The sequence below is a fragment of the Epinephelus lanceolatus genome, chromosome 5, assembly GCF_041903045.1.
Source record: "Epinephelus lanceolatus isolate andai-2023 chromosome 5, ASM4190304v1, whole genome shotgun sequence".
Lineage (NCBI taxonomy): Eukaryota > Metazoa > Chordata > Actinopteri > Perciformes > Serranidae > Epinephelus > Epinephelus lanceolatus.
The window spans coordinates 27,997,323-28,021,672 of NC_135738.1; the positions used below are offsets into that span (position 1 = coordinate 27,997,323).

The following is a 24,350-nucleotide window of genomic DNA, read 5'->3' on the forward strand; positions in this document are numbered from 1 at the left end:
ACAGCTGCTGAAACTAAGTGTGGATGGTGGTGGAACAGCTCCAGGAACTCCCCAGAAAACAAAAATATGACTCGAAAAATATTTTGCTGCCTCGCCAAAATCTGTGGATTGATTGCCTTTGCAGGATGAATGCTTGTTTGGAACAGTAAAGTATGATTTCTTGTACACTAACTACAAAAAAGTGAATTACAAAGCTCGTAAATAGAATATCTTAACTCTGTAGTATGGATTTGGGACACAGTGTGAAAGGTGGGGCACTCATTCTGGAGGGACATGTTGCTGTTAATTTTATTTTTAGATGTAATTTTCCATTCACCTCCATTAGTGGTAGAAATCTAGAGGGATTTCTCAAAACCATGCCACATCAAACCAAAACTGTCTGCATGTCAAAATGCTGCCAAGCAAGACACAATCTATTTTTGTAATTTGTGTGAGCTGACCCTTTAAAAATAAGTCGTATCAAACCATTCGCAGGGATCCTCAACACCGAAGAAATAAGTTTCTTCAAATGAGCTGCAGTTTTTTTTCTTCAGAGTTCAGCTCCACAGTGCTTCTTATTTGGGGGGGCTGCCTCGAGGCACTCAGCCTGTTTCTGGTGCGTATCTGCCTCCACAACGGCCGTGGAGGATGTTGTCATCTGTGTCCAAAGCTGAGGCCGGACATCTCAAAGCCCACCTGTGTCACACTTTGTACTGCTCCACTATCCCCCCCCCCCCCCCCCCCCCCCTCCTCTGCCCCCCCACCCCCCCACCCCACTGTGTCCAACCACTTTAATCGCTCATCATTTTTCAGCTGGAGGTCTGCTGCTTTGTTGCTCTCCTCCTCTGGCCTGATGTCTGGTCTGCCATGGCGCAACACATTCTGCTTTCTCTCTCTCCACTGTGAGCACTGCAGATTTCCCCTCTCTGCCCCCCTCCCCTGCCTCCAGCTGCTGTTAACAATTCTGTAAGCCAGACTTCACTGCATCTTAAATTGCACTTTCTCCCGTCGTCTAACCTTGTCATAACCTTTTTCCTCCTGCTGTTTCGGTGTGTGTCTGAGTCTCTGTATAAATGTGTTTTTCAGTATGTGATATCTGTTGTAGCGCTGTTTTTGTTTGTCCAGAGGTAATATATGAAGGCAAGGTCTCTTCTGTATTTGTTTATTCGTGATGGGTTTAAGCAGCAGTAGAACAGAGAAGATGGGGATTGAAATAAAGATCAAAATATAAAGAGCGTCTCTTTCAATAGTTTGTCTTTATCTGAAATTAATTCGATTCTTTTGAACTTTTAATGCACAAGTATTTTTGGTCAAAAGAGCTCAATTAATTCTCCATCAATAGGGGGCAACATTGAGTCAGTACAGCAGCACATGCTTACAGATGCTGCCAGTCAGATAAGTGTTGGAGACATCAGCCTTTTGAGACTGTCCAGTGCGTCACTTGTCAGCGGTTCGCTGTCAAGAAGTCCACCTGACATTGAACCGAGCAGGGTGTCAGTGTGGTAGCCCACGCTTTAAATCACACGTAGTTAACAGCAGCAAGTTTTCACCCATGTGTACACGTCAGCGAGGCGAAGGTGTTGAAGGTGTCTGCGACAGCATTGAGCAGGAGTTAAACATGAGAAGAAATGTTTCTTTGTTCACGCTTCATAAAGACGGATCGGGGAGGGAGAGGGAGACAAAGTGTGGTGGCAGGGATGCCTGAGGCCTGAGAGTGATCACTGTGCTGCATGTGTGGTGGAGAGATGAAGTGGCTGTGTGTGTGTGTGTGTGTGTGTGTGCAAGGGGAAGTGATGCCTGTGGAGACACCCTGGGGACACTCAGCCGCTGCATCTTACTCCAGACTCTGCTGGTGCCGACTTGGATTCTCAGCCTCTCAGATTCAGATTCAGCACAAATACTGTTTGACCAGCTGGAATAATGAGACTGGAACCTCAGTGTCTAATTGATCTGAATGTGAAATCAGATAACAGGGCTCTGATTTGTTGGTGTTGATCTAATTAATCTGATATTTCTTGTTGCCAAGCCTTGTTAGTGGGCAGCATTGTGCAGAACATGACAGCTCATTAATACAGGCTAAAGGGCATACATTAGGAAAAAAAAACAAAAGACAAAACCAGCTCTCAGAAACGCAACCAAGGTGTGAACAAGGAGACGAAACACTTTCAACCCCATCCACCTTACAACTACACAAGCCAATTCACGCACACGTTTATTTTCACACATGCTGCATTTATAATGATGCATCCGAGGGGCGCTGAATTGTGCAGCGAGCTCTCCCCGCAGATCTAATTATGGGCCACAGAATGAATGTACCTTCACCCATGAACCCAGTTACCTGCCTCTGTAGAGGGTGTTACAAAGCTGCTAATGAACAAAGCTGTTACCAGCGGGCATTGTTTTCCTGTCGTGCATACAAACCTTTTCCATTTACATTAATTTAATCTTTAAGGGGGCCACCATATTGAAGCCTGAGAAAACAGTTTCTTCAAGGCTTTTTTTGGCAGCACGCTCGCTGCAACTGGATAGTAGGCAGCAGACAGAATGCTGGCACCCCGTTAAAGCTAAACGCCTGGAGTGGAGAAAACACACTTGCTACAATGATATACGGCCATGAAGAAGTGATGAACCATCTGCTCTCTCGGGCCGTGTTTGCGTGTCAGAGGCTGAGTTTAAGAGGCGTAAAACCCCTAAAAGTTTTCAAATCTGGCAGTAAAGAGACAAACAGTCTATCTATGCAACAGCCAAAGTCGTTTTATTCCAGCATGAAAACTGATTTCCACAATATTAACACCCATTGTCCGTTAAATAAAAAAGGATATATAAAACAAACATAGAAAATGTGATACAAGATCTCATTACTTATACTCCACTCGGGCCTCTAAATCCAAAGGCTTTGATTCAGCTTGCGTGGAGGCCACACTGTTATAGATGGGCAAATAAAGCATGTATTTGTCTTTCAATGTATGGCACTCACAATAGAAAGGGAAAGAGCTTCATCCTGATGAAGATGTTCTGGGAGAGAAGCCCCAAAATCAATATATGCTCCGTGGGGAAAATGAAGAGAAAATGATCTCATTTCTTACCCGCAGCAACCAGGAGGAAAAATGTTGCAAAGGTCAGCCTGGCAGCTTTCGGCTAAGTATTTTTTATTTCATCCAAAAACAGTGTTACTCTACAACAAGTCAATGAGATTTTGTGACTGATACATCTGATATGGCTCTGCCGCCGTGGCAATTCCCACTGCGCCTTGATTGAAAACAGAGCATCCTCCACAGTTTCCTGCTTATCAAACAGCCAGCGGGATGTTTTATTATGCCGTCCCAGTGCGCTGCAGAAATCTTCAATTTAAAGTTTTCTTATTATTAATCAACTGCGTGTCAACTTCACGACCCCTGGCCCACATTCTGCCAAGAATCTGATAAGATATAACACCAATTTATGAGACGTCTGCTTGCGCTGATGGCCAGGTGTTTGTGTTGGGGACAAATCGATGCATATGTGAGAATTTAATGCACTCTACTGGCTCAAAGGATCACTTCAACCATTATACACATGGAGTTCATTTCACTCGTCACAGACTGTACCTCTCAGCCTGTTAGGGTTGTATATGCTCTTCTGTCAATCTGGAGGAGCTTTGACGAGCCTTAAAGGTCCAGTGTGTAATATTTCAGGGGATTTAGTGACATCTAGTGACGAGGATTGCAGACTGCAACCAGCAGCTTCTCCCGGTTAGATTCCTTGAGGGCAGTGGTTCCCAAGTGGTAGGTAGCGGTCCAAAAGTGGGTCATGGGTCCATTCTGAATGGACCGCAAGTGACTCGCAAATGTGTCAAGTTTGTAAAAAAACATACACTATTTTTTAAGTACAGTGAATTTCAAGCACAAGCTTTTATTTTGAAGCGCTGTTTCCTGTTGTAGAGTTAGTGAACAACAGACAGCTACTGAACAGAGACAGCAAACTAGCTCGACGACATGGCCAAACGCAGGTATGATGCTGAATATATTAAACTGTGTGGACCTTGAACTAATGACTAAGGGGGAATCTGGACCCCGTGGTGGGACCAGTTGGCAGCCACTGCTTTAGGGCATGTCAGAGTCTCTGACAACTTAAGATCAAGTCGTTGAGGAGGTTTTATCAAGAACTGAATAACCGGTAGTGGTGTCTTCCTCTCAAAAACGCACCAGGTGATTTAAACACTAATCAAAGTAGTTTCACATTCTTCCAATGCTGCTTGTCACAGAGGGGCTGCTAACTACAGTGGCGCAACGCCAAAACACAAATGGCCCTATCTAGAGCTGATGTTTGGTTTGTCCGTTCTGGACTACTGTAGAAACATGGCGGTGCAACATGGGGGACTCCATGGACGAGGACTCGCTCCCTATGAGATTTAAAGAGCTCATTCTAAGCTAAAAAAAAATTTGACAGTTCTTATTTTTAGGTTATTTATACACATTTTTGCCAATATATATCTCCCTAAACCGTACACACTGAACCTTTAACAATAACCCTGGCGATGTCTTCAGGGTTATTTTGAGCTTTGACTTGTTATTGAGCTTGGAGACTCATTTTTTCAGAGACTGGGAGTACGGAGTATGGTAAACATGAGCATTTATCAGGCTGAGGAGCTCTAGTGAAAGATGCTAGTAAGTTGCATTATGGGAAATGTAGGATTTATGTTTTATTTTGGTTTGTTTTTTTACCTTTTACCTGTACTTGAGACTAAAAGCCAGGATATCTCGGCCTGTGTGTCTTTAATTTTGAGCTCTCTTGTAAGTCCTCCAGCTTTATGGGAGGGCAGATTAACCTTTCGACAAACTGGATAAAACATGGTCAAGCAGGTCATTAAAGGAATACTCCACCCACAAAAAGACTATTTGTAAAACAATTAGTCATGCCGTTTTACCTTGAATTTGTAAAGTAAACATTTCTCTTTTTCTCCTTTCTGTTTTTCTTGCATGCCTCCCCATGAAACAGTGAATATATTGATTTCTTGTTTGACTGGGGATCAGGTTTAGCAGCAGCAAATCTATCAAAGCATCTGTTTACAATCTCTCACACAACTGGTGCAGCTTAATCCAAGTATCACTTATTCAGTTGTATGCTCAGTACTTCCCAAACACATGCATTTTCATTGAAAAGTGTAGCACAGATGAGTTTCATTTTCAGGTCTTAGTTTTGAATATAAAGGTGTTAGCCGAAAATGCATGTGTTTGGGAAGCACTGAGCATAAAACTTGATAAATGAGACCTGAGCCCTGCTTCCACCAAACATTTTCAGTATGGTACCTTTGGAACCAAGGGTAACAGACATGTACCTAGACCCTAGGTCCATTTAGTGTTTCCATTGCAAACAGTACCCTTAAATGTAGCCGGGTATGTTGTCACTCACTGCTCCGTCTAGCACTGGCTGTATTTCCTCATCACCCATGACATAAATGGACGTTTACACTTCGTTTATTGTCCGCTGAACAAAGCTGTGTGCCGACACTTTCAGAACAAAATAGGACAGGCTGCAGTGAGAGTCTCTCTCCATGGGATTTTTAAAAATAGTGAGTTTGTGCATTGAGTCCTTCTCAGGCAAGCTCAGGGGTTTAGTGTTGCCGGAGCCCACAGGAACGACTCTCCACAATGCTTTTTTCTCCCCAAGTGAGCATTGGAATATCTGCAGTTAACATAAACTCTTGAAGATCCACTCATTACTAAAAGTCTGTATCATCCAAGAGACACAATAAAAACTGAAATTTAAGGTGTGCTGATGGATTCACGTCATCAAGTCAATGTTCCACCTTAAAAGTCTACAGCTGCTGCAAACATCCTTTCATTTTACAGTTAAAGTCTACTAATGTAAAACTTGCCAAGATATGAACAGAGGTTACAAAACCAGCCAGATCTCAGCCCTGAGCAGAGTGACCGTCCGCTATTGACCAATCATCGGACTGCAGTGTTCACAGTTCTTTGTTTTAGTACCAGATCTGTGTGCTAGGTACCCCAACAGAGGGGTGACCAAAAATGGGGACGGTACAGAAAGGTTCCATTGGTACCATCCACAACAGAAAAAATGCATACTGAACTGATCTGAACAGTACCATACTGCTCGGGGAAAACAGGGCTTTGGATTATACTGCATGAGTTGTATGAGAATCTGTAAACTGATGTTTTGATATAGTTTGTAGAACGCGGTCCCCAATCAATCAGTATGTTTGCTGCTTTCTGTGGAGGCATGCAAGAAAAGTAAAGTTTTCTCCAAGAATTTAAGGTAACACAACATGACTCACTGATTTAGAAATTGTCATTTTGTGGGTGAAGTATTCCTTGAAGTTATAAATAAGTAACACAGTTGCATAACACCTCAGCTTGGTGCCCACTGGTGAGTCAAATGCATAATGACTACATCTGACATTAAAATATTAATCAAATAAGATAAATTAACAAACATAAATAAATACATGACAAAAACTAATGATCGACTCTTTAATGTATTTGGATGGGAAGCTGATGGAACAGTAAGGCCTGCGTATGTGTTTCTTTTTCATCCCGTAGCAGCCTGTGTGATTCACCTTCATGTATCAGCTCCAAACAGTCAGATCTGATAAAACCCAGGATGTCGTAGTGTCAGACACCACAACAGCAGATTCTGCGGATTCAGCTAGATCGAGCTCTGCGTCTTGATAAAAGCTGTCCTCTCGCTGTGACCATCCACATCCTCGCTGTCTGATTCAGACTGGTAGGCGATCATGTCCTCGTCCCCCCACACAGTGGGGATCCCCTTGTAGCATATCCGTGCCTTCCTCTCCCGTCCTTGGCCGAAGCCAAAACCAAAGCCCACCCGCACCCCCCTCGTCTGTGAATACACAGAGGGCAGTTTGGTCCTCCAGCCCAAAGATGCGCCACCTGAACGCATCTGCAGCAAGAGGAAGACCCCGACGAAGGAAGCCAGGATGAAGGCACAGCTGAGCACGGCCACGATGACAGGCAGCTGATTGGACGGAGCAACGCTGATCCCCGGAGGCTCCTCGCCTTCTGTGCTGTCGTCCTCTGCTGCTGGGACCTCCCCCTCTGGCTGTGCTCCGTCACCCTGGAGTCCCCCGGCTAGCGGAGATTTGCGCTGGACCTGGTTCTGGTGCAGGCAGGAGGTGAGAACCAGGTGGCTGTGAGGCGGGCAGGACAGGCAGTCTGTAGGCCCCGTGCCAGAGCAGGTGAGGCAGGCGAGGTTGCAGGGTAGGCAGGCCTGGACGGAGGACAGGTCCACCCAGTTCTCCAGGGAGAGGTTAAGGAGCTGTGGCCCCGAGGTGAAACCCGGTGGACATAACTTCACACAGCCCTGGAGGAACAGGGAGAAGCCGGGGCTGCACTCTGGATGGAACGTGAGAGGAAAGCAAAAGGGGAAGTTAAGCCTCACACAATCCAATAAAACACAACCAAAATGACATCCACAAATAACCGGTTTTACAAGTCCCATAATTTCTCCTCAATTTCCTTTGAGCTTTACTGGTAAGAGCTATAGCTTATAATTTAGGACCACGGTTAATCTGCTGATTAATTTCGTGATTCACTGATTAATCACTTTGTCTGTAAAAGGTCAGAAAATAGTGAAAAATGGCCATCACAATTTCCCAGGGAGCAAAGCGCTGCTTCCAAATTGCTTTTTACTTCAGTCCAAAAGCAGGAATATCTCCATTTACAATAATGTAAGACAAACCAGCAGAACCTCTTATTTGAGAATCTGGATCCATCAAATGCTTGAGTTATCTTTTTACTAATTACAGAGAGATAGGAAGTTCTGGGACAGCACACATAATAACTCATTCATTTGAGTGTTTATGAAAAAATCAGGATATTATATAACAGTTACTGTACAGAGTGGTTGGGCACAGTCTGATTTCCAGAGGAATTTTCTTAAAAGAACTGCTAGAATCTTAATGAAAGGAAAACGGAGAACCATTTAGCCTGTGTTACTATTCATTTATTTTTTAGAACTCTTCGTCTTTATATTTGCAGAATTGTCTCTTTGACTTCTATTTACAACCACACAAAAACACATTTGCATTTTCAACTGATCTCCTGTGCACCGACTCGATGTTTAATTTGTCAAAAGAAGGCCACAACCAGTAAACGGAAGTTGTACAAACTGAACGAGGTGCCCTTTTTCCTCTATATACTTATCCCCAAATTACAAAGTCTTTTCAGAAACCTTCCAGTTAATTTTTTAGGAAGGAAACTGGGGCCCTTTTAAACAAAGTGTTCCCACTAATGCTTGAAATGTAGATTTTATCTGAATTATGGAGAAGTCTGGAATGATTAAGAAGAAAGCGTTTGAACGTTTGGAAGCAGAATGAAGCTTCCGACCTCATCTGCCTTTCAATGAGGGAGTCATCCTCCTGAACAGTTGTTGACAACGTAGCACCTCTTGCACTGACGCAGTTCTTAATCTCCCCTGCTGCTCCTCCATACGTCCTGCACTCTGATTCAAACTAATACGACATATGGCAATGTGCATATTCATAGCGTGCGGGCAAACATATGCAAAAGAGGCTCGTAAATGGGCAATCTGTATTCACAACATTCACTTTTCACAAGTTGAAATACTCAACACAGTCTGACCAAAAGCCTGTTTTGTAACAATGACTGTGTGCCAGCACCAATACAAATGAGCCCATTCCACTTAAAAGGCTCCTGTTCAAAGTTTGTGCGAAGCCTGAATGATCTCACCGATACAGATCTGCTGGGCGTCGAAGGTTTTGCAGCTGTTGTTGGACGGCCGAGGGAAGTCGGATGACGAGGGGTTGACGACGCTGGGTCCAGTGCCCCACAGGATGAGGGTGAACTGACTCAGCACGGCTGTGAGAGAGAGGAGAGAGACAGAGAAGGGGCGGTGGTGGGGGTATTAAGATGTGGAGGAGAATATCACCATAACACCTCTCAGAGAGGGAACAGTATGAACTGGCTGAGGAGAGGATATGGGGGTGGAAGAAAAGGAAATTGACGAGAGCGGACCAAACACAACACTGGAGGAGGATCAACACCGGCAGAGGAAGAGATTCCTTCCTGTCTTATTTCTCTGGCTGTTCGGAGTAAACAAAGCCTCACGAGGGTCTCTAGGACTCAACGAATTAACTCTTCTTGACGTTATGCTGCTGGTTGCCATTCTAAAGAAAATTCAGCCCCATAACTGTAAAAAAAAAATATATGATAATCAAACGGAAACCGAGCACTTTATTTCAAAAGAATATTTCTCTGTCCAGCAGCTGCAAAGATTTAATTCAAATGTGTTTCTGAGAGCTGCTCCCCCTGGTTCCAAAAAAAAAAGTATAAATGGCATCATTAGAAAGAGACTAAAAAAAGGGGGAGCTGAGCAGAGGCTATTTGGAGAAGCATGAAAATATTCAAGAGTACTCGAGTTGATGAGGGGGCAGTGAATGCTGGCATGAATGTACGTTTGATGTAATGTGTTCAGACTGAACAATTAATGGTGATGAGTGGGGTTACCATAGTCACGTCCATTAGCTGCTACGTTCTCTATTTCCAACGTCCATTCCCCTTGAGGGTCCTCACCCCATGAGTGGGTGGTCATAAAGGCCCAGTCGTTGAATCCCTCTGAAGAGAAGTCATTGGGCCTGAAAGCAAAGGGTAGAGATGAGGCGTTCGTCTTATTTTTCCTGTGGCAGAATGCAGAAAGTGTGTTTTTTTTCCCAGAGAGAGTACACTTGGGGGAGTAACTGTGCACAGATAAAATTGAGGTACATGCACATTGTGTTTGTCTGTGTGTGTGAAAGAGACACGGGCAAAGAGAGATTTATACCATGGCTCGTCTGTTACGTGTGTATTGTGGTGTGTTTTACTGTGTACCTGGGGAAAAGCAAGGTGGAGCGTGTGCCCAGTGGGCTGATGAGATGAATGGCCAATTTTCCTCTCTGGCTGTGGGAGAGAGTGAGGCGAGCCTGAACGTGTTCCAGAGAGCTGACGTACTCCGGTCGTCCCCAGCAGGCATCCACGCTCTTGCTGAACACCAGCTTATTCCCGATGTCTCTGCAGGTTGACAAGCAGAGAGGGAGGGTGGGTAATGTTGTGTGGCTGTAGAGACGGACACAGACAATAGCGCTGTGCTGCAAATCTAAGCGACCGTCCCGGCTCCGAGGAGAACGCAGCGACATCTATCAGGCTGAAGCTGGATGATAGAACAGGAAGTGCTAATAACGAGAGTAAACCTCACTGTGGTTTACACACACACACACAAACACACACACACACACACACTCACACACACACACACACACACACACACACACACACACACACACACACACACACACACACACTGAGAGAGCTGCTAGTCACCCCCCTAACCTTGGTTCTGTGAGCATGGTGTGAACACACTGATGCTGTGGTCCCACTGTGGTCCAGTTCTGTGCCAAAGCCACCATAGCACCTGCATCCAGGAGCCCGTAACCGTACGAATGACTCACTGTGGAGAGAGAAGATGGAGAGGCATGAGAGTGGCAGGTTGGTGGGTGGAGGCGATGAGATAACATCACAATTACTGTCAGTCAACAATTCACTTTTTACTTTAATACCATGGTGTTATATTTGTGCCTCAATCCTGAGCCTGCAATCATAAATATAATTCCTCTACTTATACAAATCACATTTAGACCTCCCTTTCTGCAAATACAGTCTGATATAATGTCATAAAATTGTTTGTTTGTTGTGCATAAAAGGAAGAAAACATGGTCTCCAGGAAATATCAGAAACTCTTTTCATCTCAGCTGGTAGCTGACATGTCATGGTCACACAGTTTGCTTTTAGCAGTGGAATTGAAGAGGAACGACCACAACAGCATCTAAATGGACCAAAGAGATACTCGCAGGTAAATTCTCATGCTGTTAAATGTGCTGCAGCTGAGCGGCTAATTAGTCATCTAGCCTGGAAAATTATGTCAGCGGTGCACTTATTCCCAGCAAATTTTTGTTTGGTGGCCAAGAAGAAGAAGACGTGTGTTCATGTTTGTAAGTCAGATAAGAAGGAGACTTTAGCAGGAAAGCTAATGTGGGTTGTTGTTCAGAGTCTGCGGATCTCGGATTGTGGAGCAGGCTGCTGCCTGGCTCAGTGTGACCGTCTGCTCTGCCTGTGATAACACGCTAACATTACAGCTTTGTGCAAACATGGGTTAAAATGAAGCCATTGTGAAATTAAAAAAATGTAAAATATCAATGTCTTTCTGAACTTTACTCAAGACAAGTGATTTTCAGAGGAGATCTGTACGCTGTAGTCAGGCCAGGAATTTTGTAATTGTATGGGCAAGGCCGCTCTGCCTAGGCAATTATTTTGAGGGCACAGAGGCCACATGCCAAGGCATCAAGACCACGAGTTAAAACCAGGATTTTTATTTAATTTAAACTGGCAAATCCTTTTCTAAAAGCATTAATGTTTTTTTAATAAATGATGTAGCACTTCTACAGAAATATAAACATATTTTTTATCAAAAGAATAACTTGAAGTTTTAAAAATCAAGTTTTAAAGTCTTCTGGTCATCTGATGAGGTAAATGACATGAGTATATATGTTGATTTGCATTTACATCACATTTATAAGCATATATGTGTGAGACATATACGCTGTGTGTAGATTACATATTTTGTCATATGTCAGATTTATATATGAGGTTGTTCCTAATGGCGAAATAGTCAATAACATTAATAGCACCTAATCAACAACATTCTGAATTAAACAAATTGTTTTTTCTGTAGCTGATGATGGAAGCACATATTTTTCATAGGCTCCCTCTTACAGGGGAGGATCCAAGATGGCTGCTGGTAAGATGCATTGTGTTGTTCTGCTCTTCCAATCCATCAAATATCACAGAAATAACTTGACATCTAAGCAGGATGTTACGTTTTTTAGCTTCACAAGAACATTGTATATTGTAAAACATGGGTAGTCATTTTTTTTTAAATTAAGAGAAGGAAGTTATAATTAAAGAGGGTTGTTTATTATGAAACATGTAAAGTAGGAACTAAAGTAAAATACAGATGTGTTTCAGTTTTGGGTGTCATGTTATGGAATGGACTATGAAATTGTGTAGCTCTCTGTTGAATTTTAAAAAAGCCTTGAAATGTAAAATGATCAAAATGCAAAAGAATTAAGGATTATAATTTAGAGTATAATGTATTTAATTATTAATTTATTTATTTCCTTTCTTTGGTATTGTTGATATTCTTGGTTATCCTTTGGTTGATATACGTGACTGTGAGAAAAACTGAAATAATCTTTGTTTCTCCAGATGTATGTAACTGAAATAAAAACTATTCATTCATTCAAGTAGCTAACGAGTGAGCCGTCTCGCTTCCTTCTGATTTCTGTCTCAAGGCTGCACGTGCAGTACCGATAAGGCAGGATGTACAGACACAGGTAGTGACAATACTGTCACTTTACAAATCCTGTCAGACACTTTAAAACAAGAGTCTTTCCAGCTTGCATTGTATTGGTCACACCACACGTTGATTACGTAACTGTTGACCAATCAAGTACATGTACTAATGTTCTGTTGCTGAGGTGAACTTGACAAGAGAGGGCAGAGAGGCAGGGCCAAGAAAACAAACGAACAAAGCAGGCAGAGAGTGGGGCACTGAGGCCACACTGGCTGATGGGCAGAGAACTTTATGAAGGGAGACCAGACAGAGGGGCCAGGACGGCAACCGCCAACGGTGGAATTCCTGCCCTGGCTGTAGCAGACAAAAAACATGCAAAAAAAAAACAAACAAAAAACAACAACAACAAAAACTACCAATTTTATCCCATTTTTTTTGGTTGGCTGAAACTGTGGCATACTGTAAGGCTTTGTCATGTTGGTTGAGCCTGCAGGCAAACCTGAGCGCGCACAGTGCAGAGATGTTGAGAGAGCAAGTCTATAAGAATTTGGGAGTACACAGAGCAGGGAGTTTGAAACTGAGTGAGAGGTTATTACTGTGTGCAGAATAGCAATCAATTTACTGTGCACAGAATAGAGTTTTATAATATATATTGTATAATGCATATGCTAACAAAAGCCTTTCCCTGTGCTCTAAATGTCCCAACAGGTGCTCAGGAAAGACACACAAATACGACAGCAGGTAACACCATCTGTGCTTGACTTGAAGCAACCAGCCTTTACCTCTGCGTCCCACTCCGTTGGTCCTCCAGTCTCCGGCGCTGAGGTGTCCGGGCTGGGATGTTCTCACTACCAGGTGCTGCATGTCCCTCCAGGTCAGGTTCATACTACACAGACACAGGAAGGTAAGCAGAGTAACCGCACTGACTTTCTGTCATGTAACAGCGGAAGGTATTAACTTCCTACATTATGCACATTATGAGAAAAGCCAGGTCTCGCTGACCTCCGCTGTGTGACAATACGACAGAGGAAAGGTGAGGAGCTGTGGGATATGGGAAAGGTCAGGAGTCTGAGTCACCTGAAATATAATCCACCTGAGCCTTTACAGTGAGGACAGCCATACTTCTGAAGTGTTATACTGAGACGTAAAGGACAGCCTTGAGGGATATGTCAGTCAACCATAACAAAGGTATGAGCTCACATTATGGTTTTAACACCGGTGTAAAACACCAGTATTAAAGGTACATCATAACCCATTGTGCTGAAAGGTCAGGGAACACAGTAAAACAGTGGATACAACACTGTGGAGGACTGTGTCTAGACCTCGCTGTGATGATAGTTTCTAATGAGGTCTGGGATTGGGGGATGAGGTCACCTTCCACACACCTTCCAATAAAAATGTTTTTTTTTTTTAAATACATATATATAGATTTATTAAGAGGCACATCAGGGAAGCATTCAGAGGAAAAGCCTTTAAGTCACCAATGAGGAAAAAGACAGTCTGTGGGTTAAGATAATCAAACCATGAATCACACTGCTTACTGAGTGCAACACCACAGCAGTCAGAAATAGAAACACGAAATTGCACTGTTGCGCATCACCTCCGCTGCTCTCTGCATCAGCATTCACATCTCACATCCTCTCATGTGTTATTAATGGACAAGATCCCCCCCCCCCGATCCACTCAATGTCACCTCAGCCAAGCGCGAAGGGGAAAAAATAATAAAATAATAAAACACCAGAAAGCCCAAACACACTGCCTATTAAATGATTCCATCTCTGTGAATTCCAGTGTGGTCCCAGTCTGATAAACTAGCAGCCCTGTTATTACTGCTGCCTGTCAGCAGGGTGGTGTTAAATGTGAGAGATAGTCTACACCGTGCAAACTTTAGGTCTGTCAGTCAGTGCCCTTCTCTTGTGATATCAGAGGTGACAGTACAGAGATAAACCTAGGACGCAGAGTATGTATACCTGAGCTGAAGCCTAGACTGGGAGGTAACACCGGCTTTGATTTTGACACCTGTCAGCTAAACGCTAATGTGGAAATGAAGAGAATTATGCAGAATGGGGGACGGCTGACTGATAAGAGAACTTAACACACCGCGAGATATGAGTGAAGATGCCACCATAATGGAGAACACATTAGAGCTACTGACAGAAACTTGGATTCTGACACCTGGAGTCCTGAGTGAGCGATAATGAGAGACATTCTCCAGTTAAAATCTTCACTGCCTGGCCCTACAGGTATTCAGATGTCTGTGTGGGCTGCAGCTGCTGATTTGTCTGGCTAATTAACTGATTATCAAAAGCTTAATTTGCTGAGGAAAGGAATTTCTAGGCTGGGATTTAGGCCAACACCGACTCCCAGACGCAAGTGCGCGCACGCACACACACACACGCGTGCCTCCTATGAGTGTGCAGCAGAGCATAACAAATGAAGTTTACAATAAAATTTAATCTAAAAAGTGTTTACTGTAAAAGCGTAATGGCTACAAGGGTGACTATAAAAATAGTCCTGTTAGAGGAGGAGGTTGTGTCGCTCTCACTCACTTGGCCTCCAGAGCGAGAGCGATGATCCCAGCAGCCAGTGGGGCCGAAGCAGATGTCCCTGTGTGCGAGTCTGTGCATTTTTGCCTCAGGTCTGTGGTCACCTTGGAGACAGGGGAAGGGAGAGAAGTGCACAGAAATACAGAAGGTTAGACACAGTTAATATGACACATTGAGTTTCCCACTTCAGCATGAGTGAAGTTCACGGCGAGAGAGGTTAGACAGGGGAGGGCTGAGGACAATGGGAGCTCTGCCTGCAGCAAGCCGCGGCAGGAGGGAAGAGGAGGAGGAGGAGGAGGAGGAGGAGAGAACAAGCAGGTAGGTTCACTCTCAGGTCTGTGGATCCGTGCCAGAGGGTCGCAGCCGGGGCAGCGAATGTCAGCCAAATCAGCGCAGTTAGGTCGGGTGGAGGTGAGACAAAGTATGTTAGCACTTCAGGTACACCCCTGCTCTCAGTCTCTGCCAATGCCAGAAAGCTAATGAGGCCTGTCTGGGTTGCGATGGGGACACGTCGGAAATGACAAGAAGCCAGAGGGCAAGGCGAGCTGTGAAGGTCAGGGACACATTCTTGGTTTGCAACTTTTGGCCTGACAGATTGTGGCACTAATGGCCATTATCTGTGGAAAGAAATCTACGTGTCAGAGGAGTAAACAAAGGGAGGTGTCTGCACAGGCCAACTGTTGGATATCAGGACTGGATGAAACAACACTGAAACACAGTCATATTTCATTAATTGTTTTTGGATCGCAGTCATTGACTTAGTGATTAGTCATTTCTCGAGGGAAAAAAAAGTCCAAATATTTGCTGGTTCCAGCTTCTGCAATGTGAGGATCTTCAGCTTTTCTCTGTTTTCTTTCTTTGTAAACTGAATATTTTTGGGTTTTAGACTGTGTGACAAAAATCACAAACACAGTTCAAAGAAATTCTGTGTGAATCACAAAGATCTGGAGTTTAAAATCTCGTGTTTTGCTACCTAAGATCAGCTAATCCATCTTACTTCTGTGCTGGTTTTTCAAAGCAACATTGGATTGGATCACCCTGATCCAGATGCACACTGTCAAGACGACTAAATCCAGATAACCAGTGCTCTAAATGGGACTATATATCACAATGTAAGCTTCTAGCTGTAGAGCAGAAAGAACAGCTAGTGTGGGGTCATTAAAAGAGAGATGGTTGATGTAATAGTTAGAAACTGCTTTTGACTGTGTGAATGTAATTAATATAAAATGGTACGTGAAGGTTAAAATTAAAGTAATAATCTTGAAGAGATTCATATAAATAAATGTCTGTTATGTCACTGTCTATCACTGAAAGAGGTAGCACAATGGCTCACTGATGAAAGCATTTGCTGTATTACTAACTGAGTGTGTGTGGCGACATTCACACACACACACAGAAACATACATTCATGCTGTGGTAACCCTTCCTTCTCGGCAGCTGCAGGGCTCATAAAATGAGCTGATATAAATAAAATCATTAGCGTGGTTTTCAAACACACTACAATTACAGCTAATCGCCATAAGTGCTGCCAAAGGAAATGATTATTTATAATTATTTTTTTTACTGTACCAAAATGCTCTTTAGGCAGCCTAATAATGACTTTCTGTACTTTATCGCTGTGACGATTAAACAAATCAAGTGCAAAATATACATAAATGTTTATGTATTTGACCAATCAGGATAATCCTGATGTTTTTGGATCAAAGGTATCCCAATCCTACTAAAAAATTTTGAACACATACTGAGGGTTTAATCCAGATCAAAACTGTTAGTCCAGGAAATCTAGCTCATTTTGGACCCAAAAATCAGACTAATTGTAAGAGATTTTTTTTCACCCTACATCATTTCTATGAGGTGTCCAGAACAACATACTAAAAGTCCTAAGAAATCCTAGTTGTGGAAATATGTTTAATTCTCATCAATCCTAGATGTGTGCCAATATGGCCGTACAACAATACACCCAAATGGGCTTATTTTTTTCTTTTACTCCTATCACAATGAAACATTCCAGAATGAAAGTAAACATGAAAAGTAACATTTTTTGTATTACAAGTTTTTTTGAAAATGAATTTGAATATGCAAATGAGCCCAAAACTCATTAAAATATGGCTGAAAAATACACCCCAATAGGCTTATTTTTCCCTTAACTCTTATCACAGTAAAACTTAACACAATAAAAGTATACATGAAAAGTAAAAATTTTTGTATTACAAGTTTCTTTGGAAATGAATTTAAATATGCAAATGAGCTGTGTAAAATATGTCAGGCTATGACCCCCCCGCCCCCACCTCCGCAGACAACATTCCAAATATAGAATAAATCACAGACGATAATGTGGTGACAACATTTTGTGCTGGTAAATTTACAGATTGTTTGCAAGATATTGTTGGTAAGATTAGACATTGTTGGTAAAGACAAGCTAACAATTGCAGGCAGTGCAACGATTAACTCGCACACAGCACGTCTAGCCGAAAAACCAGACAGAGCTGACAGACACACATTCACCAATAGCAGACAACACAATGCAGAATGCACTTTGCACCAATTTGGCTATACACAATAGCAAATAGCATCCCTGAACAGCGAGTATCATAGGGGAAAAAAACAAACTGAATCAAAGTGGGAAACCTAGCCAAGTGGGGAAAAATTCAACTCAAATAAGCTACACTGAACTGATTAGGCTACTTATTTATGTAGGCTAGAGACTATATTTCTGAACCATCATAACAGGTAGACAATTTAGGCTAACAGTTAACAATTTTGTCCAAAACCAAAATTACTTCACATTTTGAAGTAAGCCTAACTGTAGCCCAAACTCGACTTCTTTATTAATTCACACTACCTCTTTTTGTAACTATAAACAAGTGTTTCGGACCAGGGTTACACTTTGGGCTTCAACCCTTGTTTGGCTATGCACTGTGTACGAGAAGTAGCTAACACCTGCAAAATCTATACACATTGTTGGCAGGAAACCACTCTTGATCTCTCCAGAAACTCAATCTGGACATTTTAAGTTACCAACTCTTTTCTAAATTTTTGGCCCAAAACCAAAACTACTTTATCGCCTATTGACACAAACTAGTTTGCTAGCATTAGCAAATTCTATTAGGCTAATCTCATTGCTATGGGAGAGCTTCAGTAACATTCCTTCCAATGATTGATCTTGATCCCAGTGATGAATCCTGCATATACTCAACATTGAGGTTTGTGGCAACTCAAGCTCTGCAGTATGATGTGACCCCTGTTCTGACGTTCGACCAACCCCTTTTCTGGAAAGCCTTGACCATAATCCAGTCTTAGCCAAGCAACAATGAACTCAAGCGAATGGAATGAATGGTGTTTCTGAGGTAATTCTATGAAATCACAATATTTTGATGAAATGGCTCATGAAAGTCTTATCAGTGTGTTTGATATCATAATGAAAAACATCTTAAATATAATACATTTTATGGAAAAACAAAAAAACAATTTTCGTGATATGCAAATTAGGACATATTCAATTAGTGTTGAGCTAATTTGCATATTCAAATTAATTTCCAAAGAAACTTGTAATACAAAAAATTTTACTTTTCATGTATACTTTCATTATGTTAAGTTTTACTGTGATAAGAGTTAAGGGAAAAATAAGCCTATTGAGGTGTATTTTCGGCCATATTTTAACGAGTTAAAAAACTTGTAATACAAAAAATGTTACTTTTCATGTTTACTTTCATTCTGGAATGTTTCACTGTGATAGGAGTAAAAGAAAAAAATAAGCCCATTTGGGTGTATTGTTGTACGGCCATATTGGCACACATCTAGGATTGATGAGAATTAAACATATTTCCACAACTAGGATTTCTTAGGACTTTTAGTATGTTGTTCTGGACACCTCATAGTAATGATGTAGGGTGAAAAAAAATCTCTTACAATTAGTCTGTCGTAAAAGGCTATTTTGCCTGGACTATGTGACTAGATTACATATTCTAATCAGATTTCCAAATCCTTTTTTTCTTTTGAACAAAGATTAGATTAAAGATTAGATTCAATCTGAAATCTGATCAGTTTACTTCTGAAAAACTGATCCCTAGGGACATCCATCCGTCCATTTTCGTAACCGCTTATCCTCTTAAGGGTCGTGGGGGGGCTGGAGCCTATCCCAGCTGACATTGGGTGAGAGGCAGGGTACACCCTGGACAGGTTTCCAGACTATCACAGGGCTGACACATAGAGACAGACAACCATTCACACTCACATTTACACCTACGGACAATTTAGAGTCACCAATTAACCTGCATGTCTTTGGACTGTAGGAGGAAGCTGGAGACACCGGAGAGAACCCGTGATAACACGGGGAGAACATGGAAACTCCACACAGAAAGGCTCCCTCCTGGGATTGAACCAGGAACCCTCTTGCTGTGAGGCGACAGTGCTAACCACCGCGCTGTCCCCCTAGAGACATGTGATGGGCAATTTTTTTTTTACTATATTCTGACATTTTATGCTAAGGCTAGAATAACAATAATGAAAAATAGTCAGTTGCAGCCTAACACTGATTATATTTTTACATTTACAGACAAGCTATAAACCTAGCATCTTCTAAACACCCCGTAAAATATACCCAGTGCCTCAAGAGATGTCAGATGACCAAATCTATCCACTAAATGAGCTACTTGTGAGTCCACATTTGAAAGCTTGATCCTGGTCTGCTTGTAATAAACAGTCTAGACACCAATGTACCAAACATAAGATCGAACAAAGTGAACATAAATCCTAGTTTTGGATAAATGACAGCTGTATGAAATCACTGACACAACAAATGACAGCTTCTGACTGCTAAAGCAACAATACAGCAGCTGCCGTAAATTTTAAAATGACTTCAATTTCATCCATTTGATGAGTTGTGTTTGCTCGCCTGCAGCGTGCCTCTGGTGTATTTTGGAGGGAATGGTAGATTTATGGTTGTTTTATGTGATTCTGTGTCCCTGAGGCGAGCCTTTCTTCAGTTGACAAGCAGCTTGAAGGAAGCATGTGGCATCTCTCAGTGTTTGTTAGCTTTGCTCACTGTATGTTACACATCATTCACTCTGATTTTGACAGTCCGATGCCTGCTTTTGATTTGCCAGAGATGATATTAATGTGCATGTACACTCCAGAAGGGTTCATCGTGGATGCGTCGACTTTTGGCTGACTGAACAGGCCAATGCAAAGTATGAGGTGCATGTTTATTTTTGCGATGCTGACATTTACAGTGCGCTAGAGATTCAAAGTACAAAAACAATCCTACGTGAAATCTAAGATGTTCAAAGTGTGAGTGTGTGTGTGTATGTACACCCACTATCTGTTTCTCCCCCGGGTTTCCAGAGCTGAAGGTGGTAGCGAGGGTGGAGGAGCAGGGCTCGCTGTACCACGGCACGTTGCCGGACTGCGTGGTGCTGCTGATGGAGAGGGTGTATATGCTGTTGGTGTAGCCGTCACAGTTGCAGCTGTCTTGCTCCCTGCCGCCGTTACCCGAGGCCCACACAAAGATGGAGCCTTGTCCACCACGTCCCTGTGATATATAGAAACACATATACATTCATAAAGAAACGCACGGAATGGGTTTAGAGAAAGAGGCTAACAAGCGCTGGTTGAAGTGTGAAAAATTGCCTTTGACAAAGACGTTTGTCTCACTGCTTAAACGCCTTGTCACTTATGTGCTTTCGCTCAGAAGCAGTGAACCGCTGTAGGCACAACTCTTATTAATACATCATAATGTCAGGCGACTTATTGCGGCAGAACATCAGATAACAAACAGAAGAAATGTAATTACAAAATCTACTCAAGCTGAATATAATTTAAGGGCATGATAAATGACAACATGATATCTGGCAGCGAGACTATACGCTCCTAAAGTACACATGCTGTATGAGACGGGCATTTAGTTCAGCTGGGCCTGGACGTGCCAACAGACGGCTTGAAGCATTTCAGTAACAAAGGGTGTCGTTTGTCAGCTCAGGAGCATTGCTAAGATTAGATTGCTACTTTTGTTCCAAGACAAACAAATCCTTTTTTATGCATTTGTCTCCAGCTGATTAGATTACTGCAACTCTTTAATCGCTGAAATGCCCCAGAAATCAATGGACCGCCTTCAGCTTGTACAATGTACAGCTGCCAGGGGTGTTCACGAGTTGTAGGAAATGTTTGCACATTTTCTTCAGTTTTTTTGGCCTCCCTGCACTAGTTACCTATGACCTTTAGAACTGATTTTAAAGTTTGAGTGCTTATTTTATGAGGCACTGGTTGGTCTCAACCCTTCCTACACCGTCGACCTCCTTTCTCTCAGTACATATCTGATAGAAGCCTGCAGAAGTCTGCAGACCTGCTGTCGTCCCCAGGGTTCGGGCTGGAGGCAAAGGGCAAAAAGAGATTGCAGTCAGCTCTGAAATAGCCTCCGGGTGAAGAGCAACCTCAGTGTCCCTTTTGTTAAAGCCATACAGACACATTTTTTAAATTGGCTTTTAATTAGATTTACTTTTCCTGTCATGTTTAATTAAGCCTTTCTTCCTCCTCTAAACAATATATTTAGCAAGTACTTTTTCTTCTTTGTTAGACCTTATTATCTCTCAGCCTTTGATTTTTTTCTTCTGTGAAGTGCTTTTTAAGTGTTTTTTCTTAAAGTGCTAAATAAATAAAGGTATCATTATCATCACAATTTACTGACAAACCCTCATTTCTATTCAGCGTTAATCACACCCTGTCATTCAAAAGTTAATTAAACAATAAAAATAAAACCTTTTATAAGAGTGTGAAAGCAGCAACCTCAACACGGACGTTCAGCATGGAGCTGAAAGATTAAAACTCCTCTTTGTCCACATGCAGTTTGAACCAAGTGGGCGAATAAAATATTCTTTTCAGAGAACAAAACAATAAACCGAGAAATACATATGGTGAACAAACAAATCTGACATATAGAGAGCAGGAATAATGAAACAGTTGTCGGCAAGCAAGACATTAATAAGGTGGGAGAACGCAGTCCTGCACCGTTTCTTCCTCCCTCCCTCTCGGTCACCCGCAGATGCACAAAACTACAAAAAAGTGACATTAAAAAAAAAAAAAACGATTGATGGAGAAAGCTGCAGGAATCTTTCGCTACTCTGGCTGTTAAAGATCGTGATTGTCTGTTCTGCTCTCTGGCCTGGCTGCTAAAAAAATAAAAGTCCTGTCACATAATCAGTTCCACCATTTTGGCTTCGCAATCCCGACAAATACAAAGACACAGTAATCTTTGCCTCCTTATCACAGTTGTTGCAACACTGTTTATTCTGGCTCGGTTAATCACATTTTGAGCGTGTAAGTGTACAAAGGGACCTCAATTTCACCTGAACACAGACTTCAAATGAGCTTAAGTTTTTTAAATAGGATTATCCATTTAGTTTTCCTAATGGATTCCTACATCTCCGTCTCACAAATTACCACAAATTTGAGGGAAATTTTCCCTCATGCCGAGTGTGTGTGATGCTGTCTGAATCCCACCGTATCATAACACAAGAGTCTTGAAGCTGCAGCTAATACTCCTAAACCTTCCAGCCCAATTCATGACCCGACGCTGCCTTTGCTGCAGGTTACAGAGGCCAGACGATAACACTTCAGTGCCAGGGGTTATCTCACTGCCAACAGAACACACGCTAAACCAGAAAGGTCCTGTTGTGCGGCTGTCAGGCAATTTCTCCTCACTAACACACCGTGATATGTGGAGCATTTCATATTTTGGGATGTGGCATATGAATCATTCTTTTTTCACAGAAAATATGCAGTTTCATTCATTTATACGCCAATTACTGCGGTCTTTGAATCCAACTATTGTTCTGTATCAGTGAGTGCTGCTCTGATTCTTCCCCCTCTCATCTCACATTTATCATTAGGCCGCTCCGCTGATGCCTTTTGATGCAGCATGCTGACACATGAGAAATGATGACATTAGGCTAAGATAATATGTCATACTTTTTAATGTCTTACTCTACCCAACCCTAAAAGGCTAGTCAGAGGGCAATTAACAGACTCACCTTGAGTTTGTCCTTTCCTACAGTATACCCCAGAGAGAGATTCACCACAGACATCACTCCATATGTTGCTTAAAAGGAATAAATTCACTTCAAGTATTTGCTTACTTGCTGAGGTTTAGATAAGAAGAGCAATAGCATCTGTATGGTAAACATTAGCTAGCAGCTGTTTGGCTTAGCTTAGCATAAAGACTGGAAACATGTAGCTCTGTTATGAAGTTATAAAAGTTATGAAATCCACCTACCAACATCTGTGAAGCTCCATAACTCATGTTACAGCTTGTTTGTTTAATCTGTACATAAACTGACTTGTAAAATTTTTCCATTTTTCTAAGGAGTTATGAGTCAGACTATTTCTTGGCTGGGACCAGTTATCAGGCTACTATCAGGAAGATACTGGTGAGTGTGTGTCCCAATCGATTTGTGTTTTCCCCAAACTGAACCTGAGCCCAAACATATCCCTAACTCCAAGCTAGAGCTGGCACATTATAAGATTTTCACTAAATGAGTGCCAAGACCAAGAGTTTTAATGATAGCGCGCATACTGCGATATCTATAGAAAATGCATGTACAGGTGCTATATAAATACTATGAAAGTATCGAAATGCTAAATCCACAGAGAAATGCACACAATTCATATTCAGAAACTGTGCCTTTAAACCAACTGTCAGGATTTCTGTGAATTTGTGATGTCACGAGTACACTCTAGATACCATTTCAAACAGAAACATTTGAAACGGGTCCTTTTGTATTTCCTGTTTGAATGTTTTGCAGTGAATCTGAATGAACTCAGCTGACACAAAGCAAACATGGACCCAAGCTGTTGCTTAGTGATGTAATTCCAGTGTAACGGCCCATTGAGATAGAAAAACTGAGCATTTCAGACAGAAGGTGATTACTAGTATCGGTATGAGTATGATTTCAGGCAGACAGTATGAGGAAAAAATAATGTTTTTTTAAACATTAAAGCACGTAAAATGTTCTGGTAGAAAGCCAAAACACAAGTATGAACCTGAATATGAGCACAATATGGGAACTTTAATGGATAGTGGAAAGGAAACCAGATGGTGCTGGAGGGGAAGACAAAGCAAGACTGGGAAGAAACGGATACTATTTAAAAGGTGCTGGATTATTTACATGATATTATTATATGTGTATAATTAACATGATATCAATATTTAATTTATAAATATCATGGTTATTACCAATACTGGTATAACGTGCACCCCTAGACCCAAACTGTCATTTTCTGCTATGCTTAACCCTGTGGTTCTCAAACTTTTTCTGTCATTCCCCTTTTCAGAGGCCAGAAAACGTTCACGCCCCCCACCATTTTGAAGTTTAGAGAAATTAAGGGCAGCATGACAGCATCAGCAAACTCTTTTTTATTTATTTTCCCTAAATAAATAACATCATTCAACTTTGTTTCACTCCATAT

At 42.0% G+C, this 24,350-nt stretch overlaps 1 protein-coding gene across 2 annotated transcripts in view; it reads right to left on the reverse strand.

Annotated features, from left to right (window-relative positions):
* Positions 1-2,715: 2,715 nt before the first annotated feature.
* The window catches only part of furinb (furin (paired basic amino acid cleaving enzyme) b), a 102,485-nt gene continuing 80,850 nt past the window's right edge, over positions 2,716-24,350 (reverse strand). For both annotated transcript variants that reach the window (XM_033635845.2, XM_078168013.1), the window contains 8 exons: positions 20,209-20,421; positions 14,895-14,995; positions 13,128-13,231; positions 10,326-10,443; positions 9,828-10,007; positions 9,468-9,595; positions 8,691-8,819; positions 2,716-7,334 (listed from right to left, as the gene is read on the reverse strand). In XM_033635845.2, coding sequence (XP_033491736.2) covers positions 6,628-7,334; positions 8,691-8,819; positions 9,468-9,595; positions 9,828-10,007; positions 10,326-10,443; positions 13,128-13,231; positions 14,895-14,995; positions 20,209-20,421 — 1,680 coding nt within the window. In that variant the 3' untranslated portion in view covers positions 2,716-6,627. The remainder of the gene's footprint in view (positions 7,335-8,690; positions 8,820-9,467; positions 9,596-9,827; positions 10,008-10,325; positions 10,444-13,127; positions 13,232-14,894; positions 14,996-20,208; positions 20,422-24,350) is intronic.